We start from the raw sequence: 22,645 nt of genomic DNA on the forward strand, positions 1-22,645 counted from the left end.
GCTCTATTTCAGAAATGTCATGCATTCCAGTTACAAGACAGTAACTGTCTGATTAGAAAATCTGGTTCCTAACATTTCCACACTCTCTAGTTGACTACGAAAGCAGGTATTGTGCAGTGAGTTGTACATTAACAAATTGCAAATTCAGATGAGTTAAACTTAGAGAGGAAAAACAAGGTCAGACTGCAAATGCAAATCTCACTGGCAGTGCAGCCTCACTGAAGCAGGAATCTTTAGGTTTATCCCACCTGCAGGATAGCAATGTATCCACTATCCAAAAATAATCTAACGTTGAGTTGAATGCTTATCCACTAAATTAGACATCTGCATTAAGTTTCTTGCTTTTGTAACTTATCTTGTAGTGTAATGCGCACTGTCAGAACAGCATTCTAATGGGATAAAGGTCTTTGCTGGTCATTTATTACCTATCCTTATTTGTCCTTGAACAAGTGATAGTGAGCTGCCTTCCTGAACCACTGCGGTCTGTGTAGTGAAGGTACTCCCAGGCGTGCTGTTAGGGAGTGGGTTTCAGAAATTTGATGTGTTGACAGTCAAGAAATAAGCAATGTATTTCCTAACCACACTGATAATCAACTTTGAGGGGATCTTGGGATACCAATGTTCCCATCTGCATGCTCCCCTTGTAGATTACAAACGGCAGAGTTTATGAAGAACTGTTGAAAAATCCTCGGTGAGTTGTTGCACTATAGATAACACAACAGCTGTGGTACACCATTAGTGGAGGTGAACTTCCCCAGACTTAGAGGAGCTGCCCTGATGGAGGTAATTCGAGGGTATCCTAGTGCACTCCTGATGTGTGCCCTATAGATGGTAGAAAAGCTTTGGGTAATCAGGTGCTGAGCTACTCACCGCCAAATTCCCAGCCTCCCACTTACTCTTGCAGCTATTGAATTTACTTGACTGGTCCAAATACATTTCTGGTCAATCGTTTCCGTTGGATATTGATGGTGAGGGATTCAATGATGGTAATGCTATTAATTTTCATTTGTATTTGTAGATTCAACACAGGAACTCAACCATTGAATAAGTGAATCCACACCATACATTAATTTAAAACAAAAAGCCCCAGGTTAATAACAATCTGACTGGGTGCCAAGAATTCAGTTTGCCTGAGAAACTGAACTACATCAAAAGGACAAAACCAAGCACGAAGCACAAAGGTTAAAACTAAATTTCAGAGTAGTAACACTGGAGTGTTGCACTGTCAGAGGTGTCATCTTTTGGATTTATATTACATTATGCCTAATCTACTGTCTCATCAAGGTGCATAAGATCACATGGCACTATTTGAAGAAGAGCAGGGGAGTTTTTCTAACATTCATACCAATACTGATCCCTCAAATCAACACCACAATCACAGATTACCTTGTAATTACCTGTTTGCTGCTTATGGCAAGCTTACTGTGCCCAAACTGGCTGCTATCATTTCTGGAGGTTACATTTTAAACTGATACCAGGGCCTTTGAGATATCCTGAAGATGTGAAAAGCACCACATATGTGCAACCCTGAGATTTTTTCTGAATGTAGTACATTGAATAAAGTTGCTACAGTCAATCCCCAAATACAGCAAGTGAAAACCCTCTTGACTGCCAGGATTGCTACTGCATGGGTAGGATGGGCTCAGCTTTTGTTTATTCGGCTTCCAGCCAGTGAGCAAATAAGATAAAGAATACAGTCTACAATCCAATTCCCTAAATTACATGCAGTTTTGTTCCAACCAAAAGCAAGTGCTTTTATGATTAGTATTTGAGAAATTTCAAACACAAAGCAACAACGTGTAAATTAATTTTAAAAGAAAATTAATGAAGTGCTAATCTGCCTCGGCACTGTGACGGTAAAAAGGATCTTTCTTGGTTGAAGCATGACAAATACAGTTTTATGAAATACAGTCTTACTTTCATAAGAATGCAATGTATGTATGTGGAAAGAGATAGATTCAAGGTTTTGTGAACCTAATGGAAGATGCATTTGAACAAAATAATTTATTAATTATAGCACAGCTTTATTGTTAAGACCGATGAAATATTCTTACCACGTTAGCCACAAAATCCAATATCTTTAAAATGAAACCACTCTCATTCATAGCCCTCCAACTAAAGACTTCTGTTCAAATTATGCAACACTTGAGATTGCTTTCATCTTTGCTTAACAGATGTTTTCTCCTGCATTGGTTTACCAAACAAAAGTATGTGTCAAAATCCACAACAGCAATTAATTATGGGCTAAAGAAATAACTGATATATTTGTCATATAACTAGGTGAAGTTGATTTTGGCTGGACAGTCTGTGTGAACTGATTCAAAAGCTTGGGTAGACATGGGGATTTTGAGAGGGGCTGAGGGATGGGGAGTGTCATCCCTTCATTTTAGTTTCCTTTGGGATATTATCTTTTCAGCATTCTTCAAAACGTTCCTCATTACCAAAAATTGTTTCAATGACTGTGATTGAAGATACTCATTGTCTAATGACTTTGATGACACCCAGGAATCAGGGGCCTCAACCGAAGCAGTGAGATGCTCAGCCGAGGATTTATTTTTACATTGCATGAATGCCTGGTGTCAGAGCCCAAGATCCTATACAATCAATTAAGTCTAAAGTTCATTATAATTCCTTCCTTGTCATTACAATAACAGATTTCAGTGCGTTTTCTATTGGAAACATCTGTTTGAATACATTTTATCTATTTCACACTGATCATATTTTCCACTGCTATCTGTAACACTGATAGTAGGCTGAGTGCTGATAGTGGCTTATTCACATTCTGAGGTTGGGGCATAACATTGGCAACATTTTGGAACAATTTACGAAACCGTGAGCCTAGAAGTATGTTTGGAATGCAATAGATAGCAGGTCCATCACTACTTCAACAAGCTGCAACAGTTTAATCTTACACTTCCCAAGTCAAATTTTCCAGAGCATAGATAGGCATGGGCTGTAAATACCCAGTTAAGAGTTAGCCATACAGGTACTGACTAGTTGAATAAATATTCTGAAATACTGGACAGCTTCATTTTACTTTTCATAATGCATTCAGAATTCCAAACCTCTTGAATATACTTTTCCTAGCGACTGTATCACAAGCAAAATTTTAAAGTAGTTCAGGGAAGATTAAAAACATATAAAACAATGCTCCACTGCACTCAATCTTTTCAAATCTATTCTAAGGATGATGTATTTTTGGATACAATTTTGTGAATGGAGCAGATTTCCCAAGTGACCACCCATCGGGTTCAAGTCCTCTCTGTGAGCATTAACAAACTATTCCTTTACAGGACAATCACAATGGAGACAAATATTACTGTTATTTGATAGATATAATCATTCACTTCCAGCTTGGTTGATAATTGAACAAGAACAGGACAGTCTGTTTTTTTTTTCTTTATTCATTCACAGGATGAGGGTGTTGCTGGCCAGGTAGCATTTATTGCCCATCCCTAATTGCCCACAGGGCAGTTCAGAGTCAACCACATTGCTGAGGCTCTGGAGTCACATGTAGGCCAGGCCAGGTAAGGATGGCAGTTTTCTTCCCTAAAGGGCATAAGTGAGCCAGATGTTTTTTTCCCGACAATGGACAATGAGATTCATGGTCATCATTAGATTCTTAATTCCAGATATTTATTGAATTCAAATTCCACTGTCTGCCATGGCAGGATTTGAACCTGGACCCGCAGAACATTATCTAGATCTCTGGATTAACAGTCCAGCGATAATTCCACCAGACCATCACCTCTCCCTGTTAATGTTCCTGCTCTGTCAACACCAAGGCCAATTACATCACTTATTCTATAATCAATTAATTGCATTTACAGCCAATTAAACTTGAGAATCTTCTTGATCAGTACACCTCTAACATATGTGACAAAGATATTCATGGGATCTTAGGTAGGCCATTCAGCCCTTCATGCTCGCACCACCATTCAATAGGATCATGGCTGATCTGGTTGTAATCTCAACTCCACTTCAAATTCCTTTCATTCCCTAGCTCTAGAAAATATTATTTGTCTGAATTACACATATGTTGCCAGATTTAATTCAAGCCATCATGGTTTTGCATTTTCATTTGATCTATGACACTTGATGATTTATTCCCAGCACCATGTGCTAATGAGAGTAGAAATAGGAGGATAGGGCAGATGTGGCTGAGGAGCTGGTACAAGGAGCAGGGATTCACATTTTTGGATCATTGGGATCTCTTCTGGGGTAGAAGTGAGTCATACAAGAAGGACAGGTTGTACCTGAATTGGAAGGGGACCAATATCCTGACAAGAAGATTTTCCAGTGCTACTAAAGAGGCTTTAAAGTAGTTGGGGGTGGGGGTGGGGAGTGGCAGCCAAAGAGATAGTGAGAAAAGAGATACGCATGAGGCTGGTACAGTAGAGAAGACAGTAAGTTAACAGTCATGGTAGGCAAAAGCAAGGCAAAGAACAAGGCAAGACAGATAAACGAAACTGCATTTATCTCAGTGCAAGAGGCCTGACAAGTAAGGCAGATGAACTCAGGGCACGGTTGGGAACACGGGACTGGGATATCAAAGCTTTACAGAAAAGTGGCTCAGCGAGAGGCAGGACTGGCAGCTTCACTTTGTAGGCTATAGATGCTATAGAAAGCAGGGGGAGTGGCATTTTTGGTTATAGATAACACTATAGTTATACTTATGGAGGATATTCCTGGGAGATAGTCCAGTGAAGTTTTGTGGGTAGAACTGAGAAATAGGAAAGGGATGATAACCTTATTGGGATTGTACTACAGGTACCCCCCAATAGTCAGCAAGAAATTGAGAAGCAAATATGCAAGGAGATCTTAGATATCTGTAAGAATAACAGAGCTCTGATGCTAGGGGATTTTAACTTTACAAACATAAACTGGGAATGCCATAGTATTAAGGGCTTGGATGGAGAGGAATTTGTTAAGTGTGTACAAGAAAAGTATGTGGATGTACCTAGTAGAGAAGGAGCAAAACATGATCTACTCTTGGAAAGTAAGGCAGGACAGGTGACTGAGGTGTCAGTGGGGGAGCACTTTGGGGCCAATGGTCATAATTCTATTAGTTTTAAAATAGATATGGAAAAGGATGGACCTGATCTAAAAACTTAAAGTTCTAAATTGAAGTAAGGCCAATTTTGATAGTATTAGGCAAGAACTTTCAAAAGTTGATTGGGAGAGGCTATTCACAGGTGAAGAGATGGTTGGAAATGGAAGGCCTTTAAAAATGAGCTAACGAGAATCCAGAGACAAAATGTTCCTGTTAGTGTGAAGGGCAAGGCTGGTAGATATAGGGAATGCTGGATGATTAGTGAAACTGAGGCTCTGGTCAAGACAAAGGAGGAGGCACATGGCAGGGACAGACAGCTGTGATCGAGCGAATCCCTAGAGAAATATAAGGGCAGTAGGAGTATACTTAAGTGGTAAATCGAGACGGCAAAAAGGGGACATGAGTTATCTTTGGCAAATAGGGTTAAGGAGAATCCAAAGAGATTCTACTAATTAAGGTCAAAACAGTAACTAGCAAGCGAACAGGCCCCTTAAAGATCAATGAAGCTGTCTATGTGTAGAACCACAGCGGACGGGTGAGATATTAAACAAACATTATGCATCAGTATTTACTATGGAGAAGAACACTGAAGCTAGAGAACTTGGGACATAAATAGTAATATCTTGAGAAGTGTCCATATTACAGAAGAGGTAGTACTAGACATCTGAAAATGCATAAAGGTGGATAAATCCCTGAAATCAGATCAGGTGTATCCCACAACTTTGTGGGAAGCTGGGGAAGAGATTGCTGGGCCACTTGCTGAGATATTTATATTGTTGATAGTTACAGGTGAGGTGCCAGAAGACTGGAGGGTGGCTAACATGGTACCATTATTTAAGAAAGGGGGTAAGAAAAAGCCAGAGAACTATAGACCAGTGAGCCTGATGTCAGTGGTGGGTAAGTTAGAGAGGATTCTGAGGAACATGATTTACATGTGTTTGGAAAGGCAAGAACTACTTAAGGAGGAGTCAACATGGCTTTGTGTGTGGGAAATCGTGACTCACTAATTTAATTTTGAAGATGTGACAAAGGACATTGATGAAGGCAGAGCTGTAGATGTTGTCTATGTGGACTTCAGCAAGGTTCCAACAAGGTTCCGCATGGTAAACTGGTTAGCCAGGTTAGATCACATGGGATCCAGGGGGAGCTGACCAATTGGATACAAAAGTGCTTTGAAGATAGAAGGAGAAGGTTGCTTTTCAGACTGGAGGCCTGTGACCAGTGGTGTGCCGCAAGGATCAATACTGGGTCCACAGCTTTTCATCATTTATATAAATGATTTGGATGTGAACATAGGAGGTATGGTTAGTAAGTTTCAGATGACACCAAAATTGGCAGTATAGTGGACAGTAAGGCAGGTTATCTCAGAGTACAGTGGGACCTTGATTGGATGGGCCAGTAGGCCGAGGAGTGGCAGATGGAGTTTAATTTAGATAAATGTGACGTGCTGGATTTTGGTAAGGCAAATCAGGGCAGGACTTATACAGTAAATGGTAGGGCCCTGTGGAGTGTTGCCAATTAAAGGACAAAGGGGTGCAGGTGCACAGTTCCTTGAAAGTGGAAGTCACTGGTAGACAGGGTAGTGAAGGAGTTTGTCATGCTTACCTTCATTGGTACTGCATTGAGTACAGGAGTTGAGTGTTATGTTGTGGCAGTGCAGGACATTGGTTGGGCCACTATTGCAATACTACATTCAATCCTGGTCTCCCTGCTATAGGAAATATGTTGTTAAACATGAAAAGTTTCAGAAAAGATTTACAAGGATGTTGCCAGGATTTGAAAGTTGAGCTATACAGAGAGGCTGAATAGGCTGGGGCTATTTTACCTGGAGCATCGGAGGCTGGGGTGGGGGGGTGGTGGTGATCTTAGAGGTTCATAAAATTATGAGGGGCATGAATAGGGTGAATATCCAAGGTCTTTCTCCCAGGGTAGGGGACTCCAAAACTAGAGGGCGCAGGTTTAAGGTGAGAGGAGAAAAATTTAAAAGGGACCTAAGGGGCAACTTTTTCATGCAGAGGGTGTTGCAGAGGGTGGGAGCGAGCTGCCAGAGGAAGTGGTGGAGGCTGGTACAATTACAGCGTATAAAAGGTATCTGCATGGATACATGAATAGGAAAGGTTTAGAGGGATATGAGCCAAATGCTCCCAAATGGGACTGGAGCAGTTTGGGATATCTGGTTGGTATGGACAAGTTGGACCAAAAGGTCTGTTCCTGTGCTATATAACTATGACTCTATGACTTCCTGCTCCCGTCAATTTACTCCTCCTCCTAACAGTGAGCCATTTGTAAATCTGGATATGGAAATTCCCATTCCTTCAAAGTCATTACTAGAAATGATGGATAACCCGAGCTCTGGTTAACTTCATTTACCATATTTAGCCAAGCAGAGAATGCTTCTTTTATCTCTACACTCTATCCCTTCAAACCAATTACCAACTCAAAATTTATCTCCACCGTCCTGTGCTTTATTTCTGGCTACTAATTTCCTCATCAAATGCTGCCTGGAACATCTACAGGTGCTCCCTAAAGAATAACAATACATTTATCTAACATCTTGAACATAATAAAGCATTTCACAGAAGCACTCTAAAACAACTGTTGAATCATACAAGAAGTTATTGGAAATGATGATCAAAAGTCAGTCAAATAGCTAGGACTTAATGAAGTACAATGAGGTGGTAGGATTTAGGGAGGGAACTCCAAAGAGTAGACCTCAGCAGCTGAAGGCATAGCCATTTATTTCAGAGCATTTACAAACCGAGATGCTCAGTGGGCTAGGGTTGGAGGAGCTCAGAGGCTTGTGGCACTAGAGGAAATTACAGAGGAAGTGAGAAGTGAGGCCATGGAAGTATTTACAGAGGATACTGTGTGAGAAACTGATTAGGAATACATTGAAATTATCAAGTCCAGAGGTAACAAGCAGATGCAATAAAGAGTTTCAGCAGCAGATGAGATAAGAACAAGTAACATTACAAATATTGCAATCAGTGGTCTTAGCGATGGCATAGTTAGAAGGTCGGATGTTCATCTCGACTATCCACCACTCTAGTGACTGCTTCAAAAATATTCAACTTGAGACACAAAATCTACCCTTCACAAATTCATGCTGAATATCTTTGATCAACTTACACTTGTCTAAGTGCTCAGTCACTCTGCATCTGATAAGAGATTCTAGTAACTTCCCCACAACTGATAGCACAATGACACATGTCTGCAGTTACCTCATGTTTCCACTGCTGTCCTCTAAAAGAAATCGTACATAGATCTCTATTATTTCTTGTCTATATTAATTATGCTGACTAGGCGTGGGGATATTGATTTATGGAAATCAATACAAGATCTTGAAGTGATCATTTGAGACTGCAAAATTTCTAAATATCTCAGTAAAATGAATAGATTATGATCCCTGTGCTGGAAGCAAAGAAAGGGCAACAAGTGATACAAAATGTACCAAAAATAAATTCCTCTTGTACAAAAAATGATTTTTTTAAAAAATATGCTCAGAGTTCAAATTGTAAACTTTCCACATGATGCACATTGATGGGTTAAAAATTAGCCTTCCTGCTATATTTTCAATGTGAAAAGACTTATATACCAGAAACAAAAAGGTACATGCATCTACATGCTAATTAAACCCTATTTGTTGCTTTATAAAAACCTGGCCTCTTCAAATCAAGTACTGTAAACAGAGATCATTCTAAGGTAAAGTTCAATCCCGATATTCATATTCTTGCACAACATTCATACCAGCTCAGAGTTCCTATGAGCACAACAATCTATCAGAAGTACCAGGGCTCATTAATACCTTGGTCTAGTATGCCAATACAACTCCAACCTATCCACAGCTATAACTGAATCATGTAAATAATGTGTTATTGTGAACCTTTCACATAAAAAAACACTCTTCTATCACAAGTGTAATACAGTTGCCTGACAAAACATGCCTCAGATTATTTAAATAACATTCATAATCGACATTAATGATAATCTAAGATACAATAAACAGGCATTTTTAGAATATTCTTTAAGAAACTGCAAAACGAGAGAGCATAGTATTACAAAGTTTTAATACAGGAAACATAAATATACAGGTCACAGCTACAAGCTCAAAAGCAAATATCTCCAATGACAACAAGATCAAGAACCTCAGATGTTGCATAAATATTACTTTTGGTAGATTTTCCCGTTACGTCACGCAGTAAGCTTAAATGTTTGAATTTGGGCAGTAGGCTCAATAGAAAGCTACACATTTCTCTGATGCTCACTTTGTGGTGTTCACAGAGGAAGGGAAGGCTGCCCAGAAAAAATATAGGCATTTCTCCCAAGTGAGTTTATAACGTCTGAAAGCAAATTACTGTGGCTAATGGCAGTTTTCAGATCAGATTTTGCACAAAGAAAGATATTCAGCTATTTAAAGCCATTATGCCCAATGCAAAACCTGGACCAGCTACTTTTCATAAATACACAACTCTAAGAATGGCTGGCTTAACACATCTGCCCAGTGTAAAGTTCACTAGACTTGACCTTTCATTCTCTAACCATTCAAATCGCTAAAAGATGACTGAGGAGTAAATGAAACTTTTTTTAAAAGTAAAAGATTTACAGCATCTGTAAGTTTGAACAAATTATTTTGACCAAGTGCAGCTTAGAAAGGATGTTATAATCAAACATGGGTTAAAACTCATGCTAGTTTCAAACTGAAAGACTTGCAAAATCAAATTAGATATTGATGTTTCAACCAGAAGGTGGCCAGTCCACCTTTAGGTCAAGGACTTTTTACAATCTTGTTAATTTTATCAATATCCAATACATTAACAAGGTAAAAGTAATACAAAAGCAATTTAATCAAAGTAGTGATGGGCAGAAAGAAAAAAGGCCAAAATTAATTTGCACATTCTGCCAGACAAACACAATAATTGACAATGCTTTTGGAGATGACCATGATCCAGAATAACCAAGGCAGTAAAACTATATGCAGGCTACAGGTGGTGAATTTTAATAAATTAAGCTGTGTTCAAATTCTGTCTTAGAATATTTTGATTCCAAATGTGATCAGCTATTAAAAACTAAAAAAAAAGTAAGCTGTCTGTGTGTTAGAGGATTCCAATGCACACAAATACTCAGAAATTAGAACTGAAACCATTCTTGGTTTGCATAACATACTTGACAGATAAACAACAAATCATTCTGGTAAACTACATCTAGTAAGATGCTTCCTCATTGATACTTGAGCAGCCATCTGTTGTACATTGCTAATAATGATCAGGAATGTTACTGGTGCAACTCATAGCCAACTGTGTTTGAGGTTGTAGCCCGAGCATTAATGTTTCCTACTTTCTGACACCATTATAAGTAATTTTCTTTTATAAGGACATTCAAAATTTATTTCCAGCAAAAATATTGCTAAAGGATGTCCAATGCATACCTTTGGATCGCAAAACATTGGTACAAATATTGACCATTGTTACCAACTTAATTATTGAAAAAGTACATCATGACAACTTTGGGAACAAGGAAGCAAGTCTTCAACATACGTGAGAGTCATCAACATCATTTCACTTGGAAATTATCAGATAACTCTTAAAACTAATGCAGGATAGTCTCTTTCATCAGGGTATGCCACATAGCTCAATGACATGACAGTATAAGGTTTATTTTTCAATGTTCAATAGCAGGTTTTTATTTCCAGTCGGTAAATAAACAAAAACGCAAAATATGTCACAGCCGTCACTCTCAACTATTTCCCAGAGCTTGTTATCAAATAACACTGGCAGATACCTTACATTAAAATCCCTATTGGCTTTTTTAAGTGGTGAGTGCAGGCCAAGATAATGTTTCTTTGAAACGGTAATGAGTGTTAATTTAATTTCCCTGAAATTATACCTAAATTGTATATCAGTGAAAATACTCTTTTCTAATTCCTATCTGATGTTGATAGAACACCAATTAATATTCAATATCCTTGCATTTATATTGTACTTCTCCTTGCCTCAAGTTGTCCCAAAGAATGGTGCATACAGTATAATTAAGTGCCTGTGAAGTAATCATCACTATTGTAATATAAGGAAATGCAGTATTCAATCACTTGGTCCCAAACAATTTGGGTTAATAACCAGAGATAACAAGATGTAGAGCTGGATGAACACAGCAGGCCAAGCAGCATTAGAGGAGCAGGAAAGCTGACGTTTCGGGTCGAGACCCTTCTTCAGAAATGGGGGAGGGGAAGGGGGTTCTGAAATAAATAGGGAGAGAGGGGGATGTAGATAGAAGATGGATAAAGGAGAAGATAGGTGGAGAGGAGACAGACAGGTCAAAGAGGCGGGGATGGAGCCAGTAAAGGTGAGTGTAAGTGGGGAGTTAGTCCCTAACCTCACCCAACCTCACCATAAAACCCGCGGACAAGGGAGGCACAGTTGTAGTATGGCGCACTGACCTCTACATCGCCGAGGCCAGGTGCCAACTCTCCGACACCTCCTCCTACCGCCCCCTTGAGCATGACCCCACTCCCAAACACCAAACCATCATCTCCCAAACCATCCACAACCTCATCACCTCAGGTGACCTCCCACCCACAGCCTCCAACCTCATCGTTCCCCAACCCCGCACCGCCCACTTCTATCTCCTTCCCAAAATCCACGAACCTGACTGCCCTGGTCGACCCATTGTCTCCGCCTGCTCCTGCCCCACCAAACTTATCTCCATCTATCTGGACTCCATTTTCTCCCCCTTGGTCCAGGAACTCCCTACCTATGTCCGTGACACCACCCAAGCCCTCCACCTCCTCCAAAACTTCCAATTCCCCGGTCCCCAACACCTCATCTTTACCATGGATGTCCAGTCCCTCTACACCTGCATTCCCCATACAGATGGCCTAAAGGCCCTCCGCTTCTTCCTGTCCCACAGACCCAACCAGTCCCCCTCCACTGACATCCTCATCCGCTTAGCCAAACTTGTCCTCACCCTCAACAACTTCTCTTTCAATTCCTCCCACTTCCTACAGACAAAGGGGGTGGCCATGGGTACCCGCACGGGTCCAAGCTACGCCTGCCTCTTTGTAGGTTACGTGGAACAATCCCTCTTCCATAGCTACACTGGCCCTAAACCCCACCTCTTCCTCCGTTACATTGATGACTGTATCGGCGTCGCCTCATGCTCCCACGAGGAGCTCGAACAGTCCATCCACTTCACCAACACCTTCCAACCCAACCTTAAGTTCACCTGGACCATCTCTGATACCTCTCTCTCCTTCCTGAACCTCTCTGTTTCCATCTCTGGCAACCACCTGGAAACCGATATTCACTTCAAGCCCACCGACTCTCACAGCTACCTAGAATACTCCTCCTCCCACCCACCTTCCTGCAAAAATGCCATTCTCTGTTCCCAATTCCTTTGCCTCCGCCGCATCTTCTCCCAGGATGAGGCATTCCACTCCCGTACATCTCAGATATCCTCGTTTTTCAAGGACCGCAACTTCCTCCCCTCAGTGGTCGAGAACGCCCTCGACTGTGTCTCCCGCAACTCATCCCTCACACCCCATCCCCGCAATAACAACCAAAACAGAATCCCCCACGTCCTCACGTACCACCCCACCAACCTCTGGATCCAACGCATCATCCTCCGACACTTCCGCCATCTGCAATCCGACCCCACCACCAAAGACATTTTTCCCTCCCCACCCTTATCTGCTTTCCGGAGGGACAACTCTCTCCGGGAGTCCCTTGTCCGCTCCACACTCCCCTCCAGCCCCACCACACCCGGCACTTTTCCCTGCAACCGCAGGAAGTGCTACACCTCCCCCCTCACCCCCAAACCAGGCCCCAAGAAGACTTTCCACATCAAGCAGATGTTCACCTGCACATCTGCTAATGTGGTATACTGTAACCACTGTTCCCGTTGTGGCCTCCTCTACATCAGGGAAACCAAGCGGAGGCTTAGGGACCGCTTTGCAGAACACCTACACTCGGTTCGCACTAAACAACTGCACCTCCCAGTCGCGAACCATTTCAACTCCCCCTCCCATTCCTCAGACGACATATCCATCCTGGGCCTCCTGCAGTGCCACAACGATGCCACCCGAAGAACAGCACCTCATATTCCGTTTGGGAACCCTGCAGCCCAATGGTCTCAATGTGGACTTCACAAGCTTCAAAATCTCCCCTCCCCCTACAGCATCCCAAAACCAGCCCAGCTTGTCCCCGCCTCCCTAACCTGTCCTTCCTCCCACCTATCCCCTCCTCCCACCTCAAGCCGCACCCCCATCTCCTACCTACTAACCTCATCCTGCCCCCTTGACCTGTCCGTCCTCCCTGGACTGACCTATCCCCTCCCTAACTCCCCACCTACACTCACCTTTACTGGCTCCATCCCCGCCTCCTTGACCTACCTGTCTCCTCTCCACCTATCTTCTCCTTTATCCATCTTCTATCCGCCTCCCCCTCTCTCCCTATTTATTTCAGAACCCTCTTCCCCTCCCCCATTTCTGAAGAAGGGTCTAGGCCCGAAACGTCAGCCTTCCTGCTCCTCTGATGCTGCTTGGCCTGCTGTGTTCATCCAGCTCTACACCTTGTTACTCAGATTCTCCAGCATCGGCAGTTCCTACTATCTCTACACCTTGTTATCTCAGATTCTCCAGCATCGGCAGTTCCTACTATCTCTGGGTTAATAACCACATATTCTTTTCTTAATAGTACTGGTTGAGGGAGACCAAAAGGCATTCCACAAGATGCCACATGAAAGGTAACCACACAAAATACCAGCTTATGTTGCAAAGAGTAACATATTAGCATTGTTAAAGGATTGGTGAGCTAACAGGAAATAGAGAATGAGGGTCCTTTTTGGGATGACAAGCTGCAACTAGTGCAATGCCACAGAGTAAGTGCTTGGGCCTTAGCTATTCATAATCTGCAATGACTAGAATGAGTGAACCAAATTTGTCAATGACACCAAAAGAGACAAGAAAGTAAATTGTGAAGAGAGTTAGAGAGTCTACAAAAGGTATTTAGGCAGGTTTAGTGATCAGACAAAGTTTTGGCAGAAGGAGTGAACTGCGGAAAATTGGAAGAATACAAAAGCAGTGCGCTATGCTATTTAAAATGGAGAGAGATTGCACAATTCAGTGTACAGAAGGATTTGATGTGCAAGTATAAGAATCACAAAAGATTAGTATGCAGCAAATACAGCAAATGATTAGAAAGGCAAATAGAATGTTATCATTTATTGCAAGGGGAATGGAATGTCAGAGCAGAGAAATTTTACTGCAACTGTACAGGGCATTAGTGAGAAAAAATCTGTAGTACTATGCCATTGACATCCATATTTGAACAACTATATAACTGCTTTGGAAGCAATTCTGACAAGGTTCATTTGACTCATTCCTGGGATGAACAGCTTATTTAATTTATAAAGTTTGAACAGGTTGGGGTATACCTTTTGGAGCTTCAAAAAACAAGAGGTGATCTTATTGAAACATATTAGATCCTAAGGGAAATAACAAGGTGGGTTCTGAGAGGATGTTTCCCCTTGTATGGGAGAGGAGAACTCAGGGACACAGTTTAAGAGCAAGGTCTTGCTTTCAAGACAGAAGTGAAGAGATTTTTTTTTCCTTTCACAGTCATCAATTTGTGGAACTCCTCCCCAGAAGACAGTGGAGGCTGAGTTGTTGAATTTATCCAAGGCTGAGTTTGACAGATTTTGAGACAAGGGTGATGGGGAGACGGAAATGGTAGATGAGGTACTGGAATTGAGACCACAACCAAATCAGCCTCATCTTATTGAATGGGAGAGCAGGCTTTAAGAGCTGAATGGTGTTCTCCTGCTCCTTAGTTCCCATGAGATACCAAACATGGTCGTTCTTTAAAATGCCATGGGATTTCTTCAAACTGAAAGGAAAATTTTCTGACAGTAGCACTCCCTCAATACTGCACTAAGACTACACACTCAAGACTCTGGGCTGAGATGTTAACCCACAATCTTGACTCAGAAACGAGAGTGCTATGGCTGACAGCTGCACTGCTGCTAGTGATTAGAAGCAAATTTTAACATCAACATTTATGTAAGGCTAACATTTAATAAATAAAATTAATTCCAGCCTGATAGTACTACATTTGAAAATGCAATCATCCATGGAATTAGTATGTAGTCATCTCTCAGCTGTACCACAATAACAGTGAAACAAAATCCATATAAATTATTTCAAGACCGCCATTAACATGCAGCCTGAAGTGCTAGTACATTCTTCCTGAAGCCACATTGCAATCAAGAAACACAGGTAACTTCATGAGAACACACACTCATAAAATGTTTGAGCTTGTACAACTAAATATTCAATGGCCTTCTAAAATATATGAATGCATGGCTATATGTAAAGTAGTTTCAGAAAACACATTCTTACAAACAAATATAACAAAAAAAAACTTTAAATAATAAAAAAGTAACAAAAGACCTAGGTTGTAATACTTAGCAGGTTTCATGTTAGATGGCAGAAGTCTATATTTTTCATAGCACAAATTGTCATCAAAATAGCTACATTTTCAGAAGTATAACTCTTTTTCATGACTGAAGTGATGACAGCACACAATCAACAGATTGAACACATTAATCCCAAAGGAGATTAATGCCAAGCGCAAATGCATAAAGTACAACAGAATGGTTACAGGCACAGAAGGAGGCCATTCCAGCTGTGCAGGCTCTCTGCAATAACAATTCAGCTGGTCTTATTCCCTCAGTAGTTTCATAGTAGCTCTGCATTTTATTCCATTTCAGGTGATTATCCAGTTCCCTTTGAAAGTCATGACTTTCATGGGCCTCCTCCATCCATTGAGACAATGCAACCCAGATCATTACCACATGCTACCACATTACCACATGATTTTATTTCCTTCATGTCACCTTAGGTTCTGTTACCAGTCACTAAATCTGTGACCTTAAGTTAGTGATCATTTTGTCGATGGGAACAGTTTATCTCTCATTACGCTGCCTAGACCCCTGAATTTTGAGTACCCCTAATGAATCACCACACAACCTTCCCTGCTCGAAAGAGCACAACCCCAGCATTCCCAATTTATCCACATGATTGAATTTCCTCACCCTGGAATATGTTGAGAAACGTTTTACTGAATCCTCTTCACAGTGTTCATATTCTTCCTTAAGTGTGGTGTCCTGAATTGGTGAGAATATTCCAGTTAGTTCTGATCCAGTGTTTTACACAGGTTTGTCAGAACTTTCTTCCTTTTGTTCCGAATACCTAAATATTTATGTAGGTCAGAGTATTAGATGATAACTCACAGGAATAAATGATTGATTTTAATCTTTCTGGAGTGAATTATCACATTGGCAGATAATGACATAACATTCACTAAGGAAACAAAGAAGCAGAGAAAACAGGAACAGGAGTAGGCCATTCAGCCTTTTCAGCCTGCTCTGCCATTCAATATGGCCACGATCGATAATCCAAGTCAGTCCCCTATTCCTGCTTTCTCCCCATACCCTTTGATCCAATAGCCCGAAGAACTATATCTAACTCCTTCTTGCAAACATTCAATGTTTTGGCTTTAACAGCTTTCTGTGGCAGATAATTCCACAGGCTCACCACTTTTTGTACGACGGTATTTCTTCTCATCTCAGTCCTAAATACCCTATTCCATATCCTTAGACTGCGATCCCTGGTTCTGGACTCCCAGTTGTCAGGTAAATCCTTCCTGTGTTTAACCTGTTAGAAATGTATACGTTTCTAGGTGATTCTTTGCAGCAAACCACCCCCTCTGTGCCCCCCTACCACCGTTCTTCTACATATGGTCCTAACCAAAACTGCAACTTGATTTTCTGTTTCTGTGCAGGTTCATGTCTTAGCAACATCCCATGAATGATACGAACAAGGAAAGAATCTATTTTAAGAAGAAGAAAAAATGTCCACATCACAACAAATTTGAATTAAAAAGGGGGTTTGATTAAACAAATACCCCTTAGAAGAAGTTGCTGTCAGTGGTGTGTGTACATGGGCATGTGTTGCAATCCACGATCAGAAACGAACAAAAAATAAAGAGCTAGAAACAAGGCTGCAGTCCACCTTCAATAGACAGAAACTACTCTATACTGGTCCCTGAAATATACTTCATATTCCACCCAAGAACTGGCCTTAATGAGCTGGGAAGGTCAAGTTAGGTCACAAGCATAGAATAGTTTCCACATCCCTCTGGTGATTCTAAATATTATGTCCATGCCAGTGTTTTTTTACAAAATAGAAATGCAGTTTTCTTTTACATGGGGGGTTTCCATGGTGGCAAACCAGCGGTACAACAAGATTCACACATGGAATAGGGGCAATACCATCCAAACTGCCCCTATGATGAAATATCATTCAGCGGTCGCGAATGGACCTAAAAGTAGTTTCATGTGCTCCCATATTAAATGAATGTTGTTATGTTTTCTTACCCAACAACATTTAAACTTATATATTTTCTGGACAGAGACATATGTTGTACAAGAGACCAACACCCTGAAGTGTTAATGCTCACTGCAGTCTGCATCGAACAAAAAAACCTCCGCAGATTACACCAAGGCCAGGAGGATTTCATACAAACTCAATACCAGTGTGTACTGCCCACTTATCATCTGATCGTCTGCATGTCCCTCTAATTTGCATACCCACCATCCCCAAAAGCAATGCAAATTTCATGCTTTCACCTCTTGCATTGCAAAAACAGAAACGTGCGTAAAACACTCAGCTCTCTCCATCGGAGTTTCCGGAGACCTGTGCCCTCTAACGTCAGATACAGAAACTGTAATGTGCTAAAATGTTATGTGAATATAAACGTAACAGACGGGCTTTTCTTGTTCAGCGATTCAGCCTCTGCTCATGCCAATCTTTCCTGACCAATTCTGCTTACACAAAGCACTGCGTATTTCCAAATGGCCAAAACATACTCACGGAGGGAAAATAAATCTATCAGCCGAAGCAATGCACAATATTAGCATGAAATTCAACGCATCTTCAGCGGTATTAAAACGCTGCGCTTTCATATTTGTCCAACAGGAACAAATGATATCGTAAGGGAAGTAATAAAACCTCAGTTAACAGTCCACCGCGGTAATATCAATGTAACCCCCTCGACAAAATAAACACAAACATGCTTATGTTCGCATTACAACCAGATGAAGTGACTACTATACAGTGAATCGGATTTCCCTGCAGGAATTGCCAACTCGATTCAATACTGTGTTTTTAATTTTTGTTTTGAAGGGCATTGATATGAAACAAAAAGACCTCGCTTTAAAAAAAGAGAATAAGACAAGAACCCAGTGTAGTTCAGATAGTCCTGATGTGACGGGCACTGAAGAGACGAACGTGATGTACAGATAGTTTAATGCAACAAAAAGCTCCTCTCGGTCTCAGGCGTATTGCAGCTCGTTGATGGGGTGGTTTTGCATTTTTTTAAAAATGAAATGCAATTAGAGAAAATTTCTTAGAAATCAGTGGCACGAAGGTTACACCAATGAATATCCCCACCCCCAACTTCTAATGCAAACCGACCGTTTAATAAGATGGTTAACCGGGAGCTTAGAGCGATTGAGAGATGCCAAGTGTGAAGCGAGGCTCCCATACGCTGTACCCTCTCGCAAACAAAATACACAGTCATTTAGCACCCTTTAGGCTGCCCAGTAAATCGATAATCTGCACATCGCTAATACAAACTGGGTCTGGACAGTCTACACACAGAAATACATATTAAACATAAACGCAAAGAGACGCGTTATTTCTGACAGATCCAGTATCACTGGTCGGATGTAATATGTCAGGGTCTTTTCCACTGCATTAAATCCCTGTGTCACCGCACAGTCCCGAAAGAAAAGGTTCTTTAGGCTGAGAAATCAGTACGTGATGTCAATGCACAACATCTCAATTTAAATAACAGCACACCTCCAGCCTCTTCGCCATCCAACACCACCACCACCAACCCACCCAGCCCCTCCACCACAAAAGAGAAAAAAAGGTCAAAATGGAGTGAGGGGTGAAAATGTACAGCATGGATTGTGTCTTTTCACTAAAACCTGCCATTGCTGTATATGCCAGCCCCTTCTACTGTTCGCACTCAATCCATTAACTCCGAGCTCCCGCAGTAAAACATTTACATCTCACCAGGAAATCCCTCAGCCCTTCTCAACAAGTCATGAAAAAAAGTGCTTTTTTTTGCCTTTCCCTTTTCCGTCCCTCTCCTGATTGTAAAATCAGTTTATTTTCTTATTTTCCCCTGTTTTCCAATCGTTCCTCTCCAGCAAACGTAAAAGAGAAAGCCCCAGCACATTTCTATGTGTGTGCATTACCTTCTCTGGCTTTTAACAAGACCGTGTTAGCGACTATATTCTCCAGCTCCATTGACTTGGGGAGAAATGCGGCTCAGGAAATGCTCTCCTCTTCTCCCTCTGCTGCTACTGTCAAACCTTGCTGTCTCTGCTTTCTCAGGCTGCCGGCTGAGCCAGGCTGCCTGCCACTTCTCCCGATTCCCTTTCGCCTTGTCCTCCCCCGCTGTGTTGGATACAGCCAGGGCACCGGGACATCACACACACACACTGCGAGCGACTGGCAGCCGATCTCCCCCCCATGCTCTGGGCTCCTCCAGGGGGCGGGGGGCTGGGGAAAGGGAGCGGAGGCTGCCATGAACCCTCCCGGCCTGCAGGGGGCTCCCAATCCACCCGCCCGCCACACCCCAGCGCCAGCCACTGCGCAGCCGCGGCTTCCGCCGGCATTCTGGGAGTTATAGTCCCATTGTCTGGGCCACTTTAGTTCTCATCAATGCAGTGCTTTGAATGATGGGATGGGAGAAAGAGGTCTAACCATCAAGTGAGGCGCCAAGCATGCTGTTCAAATAATCAGCCACTTTTACTCCCAAAAGGTTTGCAACTATCTGGATGTTAAATTTCACAATTTGTCCCAGTTATAGTACCTTTCTTTCAGAAGGCACAAATCACAAGCTTTCGAATGCTGTTCCTTCATCAGGTGAAGTGGTCAGCGTGCACAATCGTCTTGGAGGTCCTCTCCATTCTGACCCGGCACTTTGTGGTGTCGATGATAGCCATTATGTGGAGATGCCAGTGTTGGACTGGGATGGACAAAGTAACATGAAACCAGGTTATAGTCCACATCACATGACGAAGGAGCAGCACTTCCAAAGCTTGTGATTTGAAACAAACCTGCTGGACTTCAAACAAACCTGTTGGACTATAACCTGGTGTCCACCCCAGTCCAACACTGGCATCTCCACATTACTAAGAACTTTTCAATATTCTCTAAGGTAAGGCTGGTTGAGTGCGTTCAAAATGATTGTGCTTAACCACAGAGGGGAGAAAAATCAGGGAAAAAATGTAACACTAGGAACTTAACCTGCTGGTTGTACTGGAGCACTGTTCTCAGCCTAAAGAACCTTTTGGGACTGTGCGGTGACAAAACAAGTCAGAATTGTATGCATCATTTGCAAGTTTCACTGGTTTTTCCTTCTGGGTTTAAGCACACACAAACCCTAAAGAGCATTTTGATACAACAGAAATATCATCCAAAAGCAATTTAGGGAGCAGGGAAAGTTGAATCTTCTGTCACTTAAACTTAATTCATGCAGTTTGAATTATAAAAACAACCTCATCTGATGTAAAAATTCAAACACATACAGAATGGAAACTTTTTAACTTCATCTGTTTCATCAATTTCCATTTAGAAGAGAACCAATAGGCCAGTCGCTTTTTAGCTGTTTGTGTTTAATTTGGCTAATGGTAGCTGAAATTCTGCACATTCACACTTGTTTACATAGATCTGTCTTTCCTGTTGAAAGTGTGATGCAGAAAAACTTGAGCCTGCATGCACCTGAGAGCACCTGAATTCATTTGGATTGAATGAAAGTTTTCGGCAATCTGAGGATCCAAAACTTCCCTCATGAACATTTCCCACACAACTTCAGTCATTTTCTCAGAAATTTCTCCATGCCATTTCCACTCTTGAGTGGAAGTGTTTCCTGTACTTCCTCATCCTTGTCTTCTTTCCCAGTGACCTAGTGTGTAATCTTGTCATTTAATGGAGTTCGCTGCCCCAATGGTAATGTTCTGGGAACCTGCGTTCAAATCCTGCAGGTATAGCTATAATATTTCTTGTATGCTTTGGAGGGCCAATGCTCACTTTCTTGCTCTTTTCCTTTTTAATGTACCTGTAGAAGGTCTTGGCTATCTATTTTTGCATTTGTAGCTACCTTTCTTTCTTACACTAATTTCTTCTTCTCAGTTAATCTTTTAGACATTCTCTGCTGTTCTGTTTATTCTGACCAAACAGCTGACTTGCCACTCACCTTTGTGCAATTATATGCTTTTTCCTTAAATGTGAGGCTTTCCCTAACTTCTTTATTTAACAACAAGGGTCCTCCCTTCAGAATTTTTCTTCAAAGTAGGAACATACTTAATCTGAATGTTATGAAATTTCCCCTTAAACATCTATCACTGTGTCTTCATTATCTCTCCACTAACCTATAATGCCAATTCACTTAAGCCAGCATAGCTTTCATGTCCATATAGTTGGACTTATTTAAGTTTACTAGTCTTATACTCAATATTCTTCCTGAGAAACTGGTTGAAAAATGAAATCATATTGCTGCCAATGCTACTTAGTGGTGCCGTTACTCTGAGATTATGAATGACATGCTACACAATACCAATTTTAGTATAACTTGGTCTCTGGTCAGTTCCAAAACATGTTACTCTAAGAAACTATCTCAAAAACATACTTTAAAAGCTTGGTCAGTAGTGGTACTCCCAAGTCACACTTAATGATGAATATTGAAGTCCTCCAACAACATTACAATTTATTTACTTGCCATGCCTAGTGTTTCTTTTAGTAAGTCTTCAATATGAGGGGAACTGACCATCTGAGTTATCAAACTGATGGAGGGATTTGTCAGCAAAAGGTTTCTCTTGTCCATGTTTGACCTCATGTCATGAGGCTTCATTGGGTCTGGAATCAATCTTGAAGACTCTCTGGGCAGTTCCCCACAAACTGTATACCACTATGCTGCCAACTCTGGTCGGTCCATCCCATTTAACATGGACATGGACATGGTAGTTAGTAACACATTATTTATTGAGTATGACTATGACTATGCTAGGCTATTGCTTAACTTGTTCCCAAGTTTTGGCATGAGTCAATGTTAGTAAGGACTTATTAAGAATCGGACCTGCTGTTGTTGTTTCTGTTGCCTGTGACCAATGACTTGTGGTACACTTGATGTTATTCCACTTTGACAGCAGATTGGTACAAGTGAGTGGTTTGATAGATTGCATTTAAGATTCAACTATATAGTTGAGGGTGTGGAGTCAGACATAGGCCAAACCAGGTAAGAATGACAGATTTCCTTCACTAAAAGATATTAGTAAACCAAATGAGTTTTTCCAATAATTAGCAGGAACTAGCTTATAATTCCAGATCTTTACCAAGGATTTTGAACCTGGGCCTTTAGATGATGAATCCAGTGATATTATATCATCTGATAGTAGGAACTGCAGATGCTGGAGAATCTGAGATAACAAGGTGTAGAGCTGGATGAACGCAGCAGGCCAAGCAGC

General features: G+C 41.4%; 1 protein-coding gene across 1 annotated transcript in view; it reads right to left on the reverse strand.

The window, feature by feature from the left end:
- LOC109936422 (G protein-coupled receptor kinase 5) overlaps window positions 1–19,642 on the reverse strand; it is a 243,528-nt gene extending 223,886 nt beyond the window's left edge. Inside the window, exon 1 of the mRNA XM_048608894.1 lies at window positions 19,373–19,642. Coding sequence (XP_048464851.1) covers window positions 19,373–19,424 — 52 coding nt within the window. The 5' untranslated portion in view covers window positions 19,425–19,642. The remainder of the gene's footprint in view (window positions 1–19,372) is intronic.
- Window positions 19,643–22,645: the final 3,003 nt, after the last annotated feature.

The sequence above is a fragment of the Rhincodon typus genome, chromosome 20 (assembly GCF_021869965.1).
Source record: "Rhincodon typus isolate 14 chromosome 20, sRhiTyp1.1, whole genome shotgun sequence".
Lineage (NCBI taxonomy): Eukaryota > Metazoa > Chordata > Chondrichthyes > Orectolobiformes > Rhincodontidae > Rhincodon > Rhincodon typus.